General features: G+C 36.1%; 1 protein-coding gene across 2 annotated transcripts; it reads right to left on the reverse strand.

Annotated features, from left to right (window-relative positions):
- Window positions 1-309: 309 nt before the first annotated feature.
- On the reverse strand, window positions 310-6,529 carry LOC114318023 (UDP-glucose:glycoprotein glucosyltransferase-like). Of its 2 annotated transcripts, none has more exons than XM_082882849.1 (7): window positions 6,162-6,529; window positions 4,854-4,963; window positions 3,126-3,275; window positions 2,112-2,180; window positions 1,218-1,306; window positions 813-975; window positions 310-693 (listed from the first exon to the last, which is right to left on the reverse strand). In XM_082882849.1, exons 4-7 carry the CDS (start codon window positions 2,133-2,135, stop codon window positions 628-630), a joined length of 342 nt encoding a protein of 113 aa, XP_082738975.1. In that variant the 5' UTR covers window positions 2,136-2,180; window positions 3,126-3,275; window positions 4,854-4,963; window positions 6,162-6,529; the 3' UTR covers window positions 310-627. The 2 variants fall into 2 exon arrangements, with proteins under 2 accessions (XP_082738975.1, XP_082738974.1); XM_082882848.1 differs by lacking the exons at window positions 4,854-4,963; window positions 6,162-6,529 and adding exons at window positions 3,373-3,471; window positions 4,394-4,466.
- Window positions 6,530-14,473: the final 7,944 nt, after the last annotated feature.

A 14,473-nucleotide genomic window follows, 5' to 3' on the forward strand; every position in this document is an offset into this window, starting at 1 on the left:
TGGTCGCGAAAAGTGATATTTTCCCGACCAAATTTCTTAGTCGCCAATTGTCACATTTCGCGACCAAAAATTTTGGTCACCAATTATTAAATTTCGCGACCAAATTTTTTGGTCGCCAATTATCACATTTCGCGACCAAAAAAATTGGTCGGCAAAAGTGAGATTCCACGACCAAGAGCGGTTTTGGTCGGCAATACATGTATGTTTTGCAACCAAAACTCTTGGTCGGCAATTGTCATTTTTTGCAAAAAAAAATTATTTATTTGTCCCGACTAATAAATTGGTCGCCAAAAGAAGGAAAACAATACACCTGTAATTCCTAATAATTCATTTAATCCATAATAAACCTATAATTTTAAAGCATCATCCATGATGTGAATGACACAATGATTCATCACATCCCTTTCATCGTTCATGAGACGTAAGACTTTACAAATTTTGAAAACTAGGAGTGACAGAAGTCTAGTAAGGCTAAAGGGTTGATTTAGCAGGAAGAGAGTTACAAAACCAGGGATCAAAAGTAAAAGAGAAGAAAAGTAGCCAATCATATGTAAAGTGGAAAAAAAGAATAATCAACTTTGCCTTCTAAACTAAATATGTCATTCTTGTGCTAATGGTCATGGGAGATCATGAAGAATCCAACTTAAGAACCCATATCTCTTGTAAGAGCATATACAACATGCTGACAGAAATCTACAAAAAACAAACAAAATTTAAATTAAATCTTACCACAGTCAAAGACAAAAGCTAAGAAAATAGAAGAATATATTATTATGGAGGAAGAAGAAGCAACAAGAGATTTGAGCAAGTACCTCATTAGCATCAACAACAAGCCCATTCATCAAGAGGCAGCATTGGAGCTTAACTAAACCCAGCTTAAAAACAAACATGGAGCTCTCTTGAGATAGTTCAGTGAAAGTTTGCTCTGTTTCCAGTTTTAGTAAAGCATCTTGAGGTGGAGATTTAGCCTTTGGTCTACAGAATATAAGTACATTTGAGTGGTAGACTACTAAAAGGAACAATCAACCAAAAGAAATTGAGAACATCTACATCAACCTCAATTGGACATAATAAGACGATGGTACAATAATCAACTCTTAAATATGCATGCAGAATGATCAGAAACGTTATGTACACATAACAATGAACTCAACTGTAAAATATCTTTCAGACTTGCAATAATTTTAAGTTCAAAATTTAAAAATACAAAAACTTACAATAATGTTTCAACAAATGCCCCTTCCACATGATGCATTTCAGGAGCATCTTCTGTAGGATCTGCTGACTCAATCCATAATTTATTTATCTGCCATATAACAAGTAAAATGGAACTCAATCTAGAGCAATTTTGAGATGAATTTAATGATGCTACCCTGAGACACATGACACACTCACAAGACATGAAAAAACAAGAAGGTTTAGAAATTGCCAATTAATTGGTTTCACACACATCCAGAAGTGTGCACAGGATTACACACCCAAACCCATTAAAGAATCTCCTAACTTTCTCATTAAACATTGGTGACATTTCTATCTAAATAGAACAGAAGTACCAAAACCTTTGCGACAAGGCGTTAGTGAGTTGAGTTTCCTCAAATTACCAGTACCAGAACCTGGTAACAGTAAGTGACGCAATAAAATTGTATCATTTTATTTTTTGTGATTTTTTGAGAATATATTATCTGATGAATTTGTAGCTTTTCTTATTTCTTTATTCACATATTCAAGCATGCCCTTTTTAACAAACAATTTGAAGTTTGGACAGTGCATAAAAACATGAGATGGAGGTAAATAGCAATTGCAAAATTAGCATGAGACAGGAACTGCAACAGCAAAGGTGATATCAAGAATGTGTTTTACCACTCATTTATGTTTATTGGCCTTGATCCTAAGAAAGAGTCTCCATAAAGTTTTTATATTCATGATTCATGAACTTCTTTACTTGTCCAAAGATTTGTGGTCTTTATATTTTGTTTCAGTATTTTCAGAGAATAAGACAAAACATGAACCGGCAAAACAACAAAATGTTGAGAAAGAAACAAAACTGAGAAACGATTTCTTTTACATCCCAGAATATGCAAATAAGAATAATATAGATTCCAAAGTCATACATTGCTCAAAAACTGGAAAGCCATGTGAATCCCGTGATGTTCCTTAATTTAAATAAAAAGACGTATGATCTGCAAAACAGAGTCATGATAACAATTTTCATTAGCATCACAATAAATTTATGGAATAAGTGGACAAAACACAAAGCACAAAAGCTGCTTACAATGATTTCGTTTGTAAGATAGATCATGAGGTGTTGCAACAAAACTTTTAAATAAATAAATAATGGATACCAAATAACAGATCTACTGACACGTTTTAAAAAGACCTTAGAATTTACTTCTATGACTCTCAGTTAGGCCAACCTACACCTGAAACATTACTCAGCATAAATAAAAGGTCTGCTAAAGCTTAGGTCTAACTTAACTGACTGCAGTTCAAATACCTTATCCCTATCTCGCCTCTTTCTATGATTGTGCTTTTTTACAATACAATTGAAAAACACAAATATAACATAAAAAATAATTAAAAGCTTCATTTCATATTGGGAAAAAGATAAGCCAAACTTCAAGTTCAGGCCACTATGACCAAGTTCAAATTAGGCTCCACCAATAAATTTCAGGATGGGCGGGCAGTCAGGTGGCAGCTAAGCCCAATTAAATATCTGGAGGACTAGTAGCAACCTCTTGTTTACAAATATATACAATGGCATGTGATATCAGTCACCTCTAGCATTACTGGTTTGCAAAATAAGGCAGAACAATCCCTTAAAATTAAAGCCTAGATAATAGAACAGAAATGCTCATCATCATTGAAATTCATAAAAAATTTGACAACAATTCTTATTCCTTGCTCCAGTAAGGCACAATGCAACACTATCGAGAATTATGTCAAAATACTTCCTCTAATCTGGCAAAGTCACATCAGTGTGGTTCAAGAACAGGCATCGGATCAAGGGTTACATGTTATCTAAGGTAATATTGTCCTTAAACCCAATTGACTTGCAAATACGCTCAATGTACTTTTAGTTAGAAGACATTATCACAAGCATTGAATAAGATAGAGAGAAGCATTACCAGACTGGATACATCATCATTACTCATGGGAGCTGCTGGGATTTCACCATCATTCATTTCAATCATCTTGATGAACTTCGTAGAGAACAATATCACCCCAAATCTCATTGGAAGATTATTCTCATACAAAGAAATAATCATGTCAATGGACTACAAATACCAAAGGAGAAAAAAAAACATGAGCAATTCCCGTGATAATGAAATGCAACAAGAAACTCAGATTAGTTGACAGATATTAAATACTTGCCTCAAGACCGCAAGCTGAACCAGGATCCAAAACAAAAATTGCATGGAACAGGTTCTTACGAATGTAACATAGCTGTCCAGGGAAGACAGGCATCAAAATCTGGAAAGCAGCAAAATAAAAGACAAACCATTTAATGAAAATTCCAATGCATACAGAAGCCATCTAAAGTGCCTGATCTAGTCATAAAGCTATTACAGATTTGAACAAAATCTAGTGTAACTCGTTAATATTGCTCCGCCATCGCTTGTACATAGTACCTCATTAATATTTGGTCGAATTTCAACAATAAGGGAAATGGTCTTCCCAAATGTCAATACATTGTCTGTGTCTGTGCTTCTGGCAGAAAAGGGAGACTGAGGGTTGGATTTATTAAATGCAGGAGAACTAGGAAGAAAAGTTTGTGGAGACAAGAAGGTGATGTCCTCAAGCTTCTAGAAAATTATGTTTATAAATCTAATCCAAAATTGTAGTTTTTGCTTTTCATAGGGAAGACAATCTGCTAAAAGCACCAAAGAAGGTGTAACATGGTAGGTCTATCTACTGTACAAGATGACTTGCACCACTAGGAAGTTATGTAATCAAATTTAATTCCTTGTAAAACATGAAATTAATAAAGAAAAATATGCAATTGCCAAAGATAGCAAATTTGAGTTCAGCTCAAATTTAGATACCAGAAAGGAGTAGAAACTTACCATAACAAACAGCAGCGTATAAATCAGGAAATCTGTAATTGATAAGTGAAAACTTTCCTAAAACAGAAAATACACAAAATTGATAGCCTAAACAAATGCATTTGCACAAAAGCCAACTTAGGTCACAACATTGGTTGGACTATTATGTTTCTCTCCCAGTCATCCCCTCTGAGTGTCTAGATGTGTTTTGATTCTCAAATGTACCTAAGACTATCTGGTCAACCCTTACACAAGTGAACGAAAGGAGATGAGCTTAATCATACTACTACTATCTTCATCCAACACCAACACACCTGTAGTCATGTACAGCACACTATTTAGCATCTTACCTTACGCTACCCATCCTTGACTGCCAACTTGAAATGCTCAACAACAACCTCCTCCCCTCCTCCCATCACCACACTAAACACAAAAAAAAACAAGATATTTGCACATGAGATTGCTTCTTTCAGATTCATGAAGATTTACCTGTAAAGCCATGCACTTTATGCAAACAGGCGTAGATAACAGTAACTTTTTGAATGAAGAAAGGAATTAAGAGATTATGCACCAAATCAGAAAAGAACAAGCACCCAAACTTGTAGGCACATGTTCCGCAACAACACTCCTTTATTTGTTCATTTATTTATTTTTCTAGAATATATATACTCATTAGGAGTGTACTTCGGGATATGTATCAATAAAAGTTGCTTTAATTTTAAAATCAGACAACTATGGCATCATGGATAATCAAAAATAATAATAATGAAAAAAGGAAAACAAGGAAAAAGATAGGTAGAAGAAGATTACAGTCAAATATTAGGCACAACATGGTGCAGATCGGGATCCTTCTATTGGTCTGTCCACAAGAACCATCCCTGCAGGATTCTGAGCAGGCTGAGCTCTAGGCAACCTCTTAGCTATTTACAAAGAAAAGCCATGTAGAAGGTCATTAGCAGTCAAATTTTGACAACAAAAATTAGTACGTCAAGAACTAAGAGAAACCATACCAACAACAATGGTAAAGGCAATATACGAATCACAGACTGGAAACTAATCTACCATATATACTAATGACAGGGTTAAAATATGATCCATCCATTAATAGGCAATTTTTTATCCATCTATCAAAGGCAACAAAAATTTGAACCAATTTTTAGGCATCTGGATGTATAGATGGTATAGATCTTTAGTATACAGGTTGTACCTCCTTGACACCTCTTCTTAAATAATTGTATACTGACCAAAAAATAATTAGGTAAAGCAAGGTGAGATGTTATCCTTAAAAACAAAATGATTCAAGATCAACTCTTAATCGGCTCCATTAAAACTCATTTGAGATTGGCTCAAATGAGTGATAGGGTTCAACTATTTATTTTAAACCAATAAAAATCCACATGCCCATAGGCTTGCCCTAAGAGCTCTAAATAATTTTCCCTTAAAAAATGCAGTGAACTACTGTCTTTAACCCTGTAACACAACCAAATCACTCTGAAAAAGACTTGGGATTAATAAACAGAATTTTAACCACAATCTCGTGGTGCATTCGTTTATTTTAGCTTTCTCCCATGCAAATGCCAGCTAACGGAATTGAAAATTAAGGAAATTGCAACAATGCTCCTATTCAATTATATGTACCTAGTCAGAATCACAAAAATAAAGATCTTTTCTAGTTCAAAATGAAGTTGAAAATGTGAAGTCACTGGTAATTTTCAAGACGATTGTGCTCTCTCCACACTGACTAAAAAAACAACTTGAGTAATTTTTAAGCTCTGATGATATTTCATGTTATATTTGAGTTTGGCATTACTTTTATTTATTTATTTATTTCAGGTAATCAGATCCTTGTCAAGGATCTTCACCACTCCCCGAAGATGTTCCAGCTAACACAGAACAGGGAATATTTATGGCCTAGTTCTTTTAACAAACCAGAGTTAAATTAAAATTCACATCAAAAGGATCGAGAAAAACATATAATTAAAATTCACATCAAAAGGATGAAGTAAACAAAAATCAAACAGAATGAGTTAAATTAATTTTATTAATTCAACATTAAAACTAATTTTTGGCTACAATCTGTATTAAAAACTCAATACTACTTGAAGGATCGAGAAATACCTTGATAGAGAGTGAATTAACCAATCGATGTCTTCAAATTAGCAGAAATCTGCAAAAAATGAAGAAGAAGGTGAAGAATCAACCTATAGAAAAACTGCATCCATGACAATGTGCAGGCCAATCGAACAAAAATGTGAACTACTTATTGTGTTCTTCATAGATCTACAATATATATATATATATATATATATATATGTATGTATGTATGTATGTATGTATAGACAGATATATATATATATATATATATATTGAGAGAGAGAGAGAGAGAGGGACACACCAAATCTACAGAAAATGTGAAGAACAAGGTAGATCTACTGAAGCTTGTAGATCTCAAACTGATCTGCAATGGAGCTCGAGATGGACAGAGCGAAGACCTACAATGAAGCTTGCGATGGAGCTTGACATATAGAGAGAGAAGTTTTTACGCATCGTAAAGCTTGGATACGGTTTTCAGTGTGTATTTGCATCAGGCGAGGTTTTGTAATTTTTCATTATTTGGTCCCTAAAAAATGCCAATAATATGTGTTGACAACCAAATTTATTGGTCTCAAAAAGTTACACTGCGTAACAGGAAATATCAAGAGTCATTTTGGTAGTTTTATAAGTAAATTATCACAAGTTTAGTTTTATCTCTAAAAAATTATTTTTAGGGACCAAATTTAATTAGTCCTTAAATATTAGTTTCTAAAAGACTAATTTTTTGTAGTGAGTGGGGGCTAGAGACAGAAGAGATTAGGGCTTTTTTATTTATTTTTTATTTTTTTTTTCTATTTTTCTGGTACAAAACGACGTCGTTTAAAAAATGGCGACCAAATTTTTTTGTCGCAAAAAAAATTAAATTCCCGCCTCTTTAAAAATCAAATTTCCCTCCCAAACTTTTGGCGACCAAAAGACCATATTAGCCGCAGAAAAGGCACCTTCGCCGACAAACTTTTTTAGTCGCCAAATCTCAATCAACGGCGACTAAAATATTAGTCGCTAAAAATACAAATTTGGCGACTAATTTTTTTTTTGTTGCTAAAAATAAGTTTTTGAACCAAATTTTTGATCGCCAAATAATATGTGACCTTCTGCGACCAAATTTGTAGTTGGTCGGCAAAAGTATACCACTTTCTGCGACCAACTCATTTTTTGGTCGCCAAAATATAACCTTCTGCGACCAATAATATTTGGTCGCCAAAAATAATGATCATTCGCGACTAATTAATATTTGGTCGCCAAATGTCATTTTTTTGTGACCAAAATATTTTTGGTCGGCAAAAGTGGTCGCAAAATGTGTAAATTCTTGTAGTGACGTGCGGTTCAAACTGTACCATGCATACCATGCCATAAAATTAACTGTCACCAGCCAATCACGCTGTCCAAATGGCATGGCGCACATGGCCATAAATACATTCACAACTATTTATTTTTCAGTCCATAAAAATTGATGGATGTGAATGGTGATGAGAGTTCACAAATGTATTTGTGACAATGTCGACAATGAATAATTGGATTTTTTTTAAGTAAAATAATATTTTAGAAAAACGTCACTCCATTAATTTGAATATAGAATCTTATGTTATTGATTTTTAAATGCTTACTCATGATCACTAAATTAAGTATTTTCTCCAATCTATAAAAAAACCAAAAAAAAAAAAAATAGTATTTTCTAATAATTTCGTGCGCTCGTGATGAAATTGACAATCACCAATTACTGATTAGTGATTCAATTGTCACAACTTGAAAATTGCAAAATGAGAACATTAGAATGGTGGAAGGACATGTTCAAATAAGGATTTTGTTGGGCATGCCTTGTATTTTAATGGGTCCTTTTACAATTGGTGTTTGATTTTCTATTTGTAAAAATTTAAAAAGAAGAAAAAGAAGGAAGAAAAGAAATGGAGATTTGGCCCAAATTTCCACTTTATTATGTGATTTGTTTTTAAGGTATTCTTATGATGATATATCTGTTTTTAAAGATTTCAAAGTATGAAATTGTTATCACTACATGTTAATCATACAACTCCACCAAAGATAATGATTTATTTTTTTTCGAATAGCATCAGAGTGTAATGTAAGGGAGAAAAAAAATTATATGAATTACGACATTAGTTCTTGTACTTTTATTCTTCTGCCATTTTGTCTTTATAATTTTAATTGGCTTGATTTTAACATTAAATTTATAATTTTGTTTTAATTTAGTTTAATTGATTATAACTGTTGGCATTTTTTTATAAAATATATGCATATAGTTGACATGTGTCATAATTTTAAGAGGGGAATTATAAACTTTATAATGCTCCTAAATTTACAATCCATTTATTGTTTAAAAACCATTAAATATTCTCTAAACCCATTATAAGAAAATATTAATAATGAACATAATGTTTTAATAAAACAATTTCTTTCTCATCGAACTAATTCAAAACATTACATCTTCTATTTATAATACAAATCATAGTTCAATGAGTTAGAGAGAAATCAAAATAAATATACCCAAGTGGCGTACAAGTTTCAAGGGCATTCCCTTGATTAAACCAAAGTGTGGACATCTATCCCAAAACACAAAATAGCCCCAGAGCTTCAGCAGGTAGCTTTCAATGAGCCTTTGTTCTCCATCCAAAACATCTCCACCGCCGTCTCACCTGGGCATAGTCATACCATCAAGTTCTAAAAGTTTGGTTGGATTAGGGTAAGCAATTGTCCATTAGGAATACTATTAATAGAGTATATAAATGATTGAAATGCATATGATCCATATCAGGGTAAAATTCTCATATTTTTCTCTTTTGAGATTTAGTGATGTTATTCAATGCACAATTTCCATCTTCAAATCTCATCATCAACCATAGGATGGTAAATATGCAATGATGTCCCAACCAAGAGCGGGCACAACCATACTTTTTTTTTGGGATCAGTAAAATGAAACTTTATTGATGAAGAAAGCAAAAACATGCGAATAACTTACATCAATAAAGAGGGAAGTGCAAAGAGCATCAACGCTAACTTTAACAATCCCAACTAGGTTGGCACCACTAAGGAAGCACAATCATTTGCAAGCACTAACCCAAAGATTGGTGAGAAACCAATCAAGAGTAAAAAAAAAAAAAGCAAACAATAAAAGAGAACAACATAAGACAACATACACCAGCACCAAATCCTTGAGCAGACCAGCCACATAGATCAGCAGCATGCTCCACCCCCAACAAACTCCTCCATTACTCATAATCAAAACACCAGCAAGCTCCTTGCAACAGCAACATACACTAAGTAATTAACACCCAGGTAGCAACAAACAGCCCCAACAATTTCATCATCAGCAAAACCAAAACAAAACCCATACATAACAACTTGAATTTGATGCCACTATTTTAGTATAATGCATATTTTTAAAACTTCTACTCATATCTATCCTTCTTGCCTTATTCCATCCTTCAATCAGAAACAAATTAGGCAGGACTTTCATTCCCACTAAAGACCAGCAGTCCACAGCTAAACATCAAAGCATACCACAAGGACAGGACCACAAGAGCATAACAAGGAAAACAACAGCAGAGCAGCCTTAGTTCAGCCACTCCTTCACAACCTACTGGTTCACCTTAATTCAATGTAATACTCTACTACACAGCAGAACAACAACATCTACTTGAATGCCTAATTGGCTTAGATTTGATTTTAGTCCTAGTCCCAACCAAAATCATTCCAAATGATAGACAAGTTGTTAAAGATATGAAAGGAATCGTTTTCATAGAACAAAACGAGATCACTGCTACACCCTGGACCTCAAGTCAGCCCTATAACCACTGGAGCACTCTTGCTATTTTTCCTTGGTGTAGAGACAAAGTATAACAACCAAATCGAGCCAGCATCATTAACTGCACTTCTGGACTATACAGCAGCAAATATACTTTCAGCTTCTCCACCAACTGACAATACACACCCAGAGCCCCTGCAGCCCTGAACTCCACCCAACAAACTCTATAAGGCAACATGTCCCTCCATCTGCATCATCCAATTAGCCATAAAAAAGCCAATAACTTACAATTAGTTGCAAATCTGACATAAGTTGGATATAATATCAGACACAGAGTAAGGGAAGTTCTTCAGTTTAGCCTTTGCCCAAACAGCCACTTTGAGCTTCACCAAGTCTTCCAAATCCACAAAATTAGGTTGAACATTATTAAATAAGCATTCATTACGTAGTTTCCGTATTGACCATAACACAGCCATAGGCACAATTTTTCTAATCTCCACCGTATTCTTTTGGACCTTAACACCTGCCCACCAACACAACAAGGAATCCACAGACCAAAGAATGACCCAACTCAAACCGCACCAATCCACAATCCCATACCACACTTTCCAAATACAACTACAATGCAATAGTACATGATTCTGTGACTCTGCCTCAGATTTGCAAAGTACGCAGAAAATGTTTGCATCAGGCTTCAACACCCCAATCCTTTGCAAAAAGACAGCAGATTTTATCCTACCTTTCCACGCTAACCATGTCATAAATTGTACCTTTGGAGGAGCGCTATTATTCCAAATGGTCTTAGTAATTATGAGATTAGAAAATGCTCTAGTGGAATGAGCAAACCATGTGCAAGAGTTCTCTAGTTGAATTCTTAAACTGGGTGCACCCTGAAGAGACACAATCAAGTTCTGAAGCTCCTCCTCTTCCCAGGCAAAAAGCGGTCTTCGGAAAATGAAATTCCATTCATCACCCCCATCTTTTCTTCGGAAAAAATCAAACAATGAACCATCCTTCTCAACTGATAGTGAAAAAAGTCTACAGAAAACAAGAGATAAACTCTGATCATTAAGCCACTCATCTAGCCAAAATTTTATCCTAAGACCATTCCCAACCACAATCCTGAAGTTAGACATAAAAAACTCCCTCAAAGATGGATTATTGGAAGCTAAGGACATAATATCCTTCCACAAAATAGAAAGCCCCTTGACTCCACTGTCACTGGACTCCATCTGCCACCACTTTGACCATACTTGCTGCACACCACTTGTTTCCATAGTGCTTTACCTTCCAAACCAAACTTCCACCACCATTTGGTTAACAGACAGTCATTAACCTCACTGAGCCTCTTCACACCAAGCCCACCTTGGCTTTTATTTTGGCACACCTCCTTCCGCTTAACAAGATGTACCTTTCTCTTCACCTCATCACTACCCCAAAGAAAGGTACACTGAATTCTATCTAGCAGCTTAGCAATACCCATAGGCATCTTAAACAAGGATAAAAAGAACAGAGGCAAACCTGATAGAACAGGCTTAATCAGTGTTAGCCTTCCAGCAAATGATAAGCATATCCTCTTCCAATGTGCTAACTTCTTTTTGAACTTATCAACAATTGGCTGCCAGGTTCTCCTCCTCTTTGGATTTGAACCTAAAGGCATACCTAGATAATTCAATGGCAATTTCTGAGTTAAACAATTCAACCTTTTTGGCAAACTCTTTAACCAAATCATCCTCTACAACAATCCCACAAACTTTGCTTTTATGAAAATTGATCTTTAACCCAAACATTACTTCAAAACATCTCAAAATTCTCTTTATTGCAATGATTTCCTCCCAATTGGCTTCACAAAAAATAATCGTATCATCAGCGCACTGAAGATGAGACAACTTGAGTTCACTATGTCCCACCACAGCTCCTTTGATCAGTCCCAAATTTTTTCTCTCTCCATTAGAATATTCATCCCTTCTACCACTAAATTGAAAATTCACGACCCCAAACCACCCCTAGTAGTTTGGTGCCGTGATGGCCAGTAATCCGAGATTACCGAAGGCTAACTTTCAAAATTCACACACGATCAGAGTATAAATATATGGGGCTTACAAGTGCGGAAGCAATAATTTAAAATACAAGTGGTCCATAAGAGCAGTGCATAAGTCAAATGGAATGGCATACATCTTTACATAGCTTTACAACTTGAATACAAATAGAGATGAAGTACAAAAATACATATTACATCTTGGTAAAAGGCTTCTCAAGGCGACATAAACAAAATACATAAGCTTCAAGATTGCCGACATAAACAAAACACTTGAGCTACGAAACATGAAACATAATCTTCAGGATTGCCGACATCCCCACTGCCGACATAACATGCATACAAAACACACACATCTCGGCATAGCCGACTTCTTGCTTGTTACCTACATATATACATAGGGAGGGTGAGCTTGGATACCCAGTGAATGGTACAAATGATAAAGGTTTTAAATGAATGATACCCGAGATCTTTTCAAAACAATACATAGTATATCCTTGTCAAAACCATACATAACATAGCTTAGCTTGGCTTGAAATAAAACATCATTTGGAACTTGGTCTTTCAAAACTTACTTACATGCTTAAAATACGTCAAATCTTAAGACATGGGGTGATGACATCCCGGCAAAACAAAAGCATAACCTCGGCATCGAGCACACCCATTCATAGTACGTCAACGACCAATATCTTAACAAGGGTGCTACTTAGGCTTAACGTCCCCTAGCACGAAAGGACGGTGCTACTTAGGCTTAAAGTCCCCTAGCACGAAAGGACCCTCAAAACAAGATGTGCTGCGAAAGTTTAGAGTCCTCTAGCACAAGGAACTTCCAAAACGAGATGTGCTGCGAAAGTTTAGAGTCCTCTAGCACAAGGGACTTCCAAAACAAGGGAATAATCGACCCGGAATCGATTAGACAAACCCACCCGCACAAGGCAGTCGGTGGCAAGGGAGATATCTCAAACAAGGGTGCTACGAAAGTTTAAAGTCCTCCAGCACGAGGGACCTGTGTTACAAAGGCCCGTAGCCCTTTAACACTAGAGTACAAATCAAGGGTGCTGCGAAAGTTTAGAGTCCTCCAGTACGAGGGACTTTCAAAATGAGATGTGCTGCTAAAGTTTAGAGTCCTCCAACACAAGGGACTTTCCGAAAATGTCGTCCAAACAAAGCTTATACTTGATACATAAAAATAGGGGTAATCATTCATACTTGATCAAATACTTTTATCAAAACGGAACAAGGCTTTATCAAATCTTTATAACATAACTTTATTAAAAATACCACTCACATAGTTCTTGGGACGTCGGGGTCAAGGCAAAGGTCCAGGTCCTACAAACACATGGCAAAGCATACTGAATGCACTTCTCAAAACAAGTCTTACATGCATGCAAATGATCTCGGAACAGCATGCTGGGAAACATCTAGGGAAAACATGTTGGAAGTCAAAACACTGTTTTGCATGTCAAGGAGACATGCTGGGTACCAACCAGGTCTTTGCCGAGGTCCCACACCTCCTGGCCGAGGTGTGGCTACCTAGGCTTCAGCATGCGGCTGCATGCCGAGGTGCGCACAAGACAAACTAAGGTGTAAGTGATCATGCAAGATAGGCCAAGGTGAGATACGATGCTTGGCCTAAGTGTGAGGTCTAGGTAAGAGTGATCTCGGCGACTACACCTCGGGAAGTGAGGTCTGGAGATCTGGGTTTCCACCCGTGAAGAACAGGAAGAACATGAGCATGAAGACCATGAAGAACATGAATGCCAAAATCATAACTTCCTTATTACAAAATCTGAGATTTCATGCTATGAGTTCGAAAACATGGACCTAGGTACACATACTTGAAAATCATATGAAAACAAACACAAAAACATGGATCTTGGCATGAGCTTTCGGATCAAAACATGACTTTTCTTGATGAACACATGAATGCTATTTTCTCTTTCTAAAACCAAACTTCAAAGCAATGCATGGCTTACAAATTATATTCAATCATGCAATGCAATAACATAAACATAAAGAACGACAAGAGCAGATTAAGAATCTAACCTTAGAACGCGGATCTAACGGTTCGATCTCTAGGGATCAAGCTTGGAAATCTTCCTCCTCTCAAGAACTCCTCTCCCTCTCTTAGAGCTTCTCTCTCCTCTTCAAAACAAGTATAGAAACAAATGATGGGTTTTCTCTCTCTATCGGCTGACTTAACACTCAGCTCGGACACGTGGCAACGGCTGGTTGGCTCTCCTCAAAAAGGTGATAGATTGACAAGACAAGACTATGACAAGGTGTATCTAACAAGCTACCCGGCAAGGCACTCCGACAAGTGATGACATCGGCTAACAGCAAGACTTCGGCAACTAAGGTGACAATGACCTCGGCTAGGAAGGACAACTCTTGACTAAGCTATGCCACACCTTAGCCTAGATGTGCCACACCTCGGTCTAGGTCATACCACTCCAGGACAAGGTCACTTAGGTGCAAAGGTAACATCTCGGCCTAGATAATACACATCTCGGCCTTGGTGATGAACACCTCAGCCTA

Source organism: Camellia sinensis, chromosome 8, assembly GCF_055761805.1.
Source record: "Camellia sinensis isolate YWXY chromosome 8, ASM5576180v1, whole genome shotgun sequence".
NCBI lineage: Eukaryota > Viridiplantae > Streptophyta > Magnoliopsida > Ericales > Theaceae > Camellia > Camellia sinensis.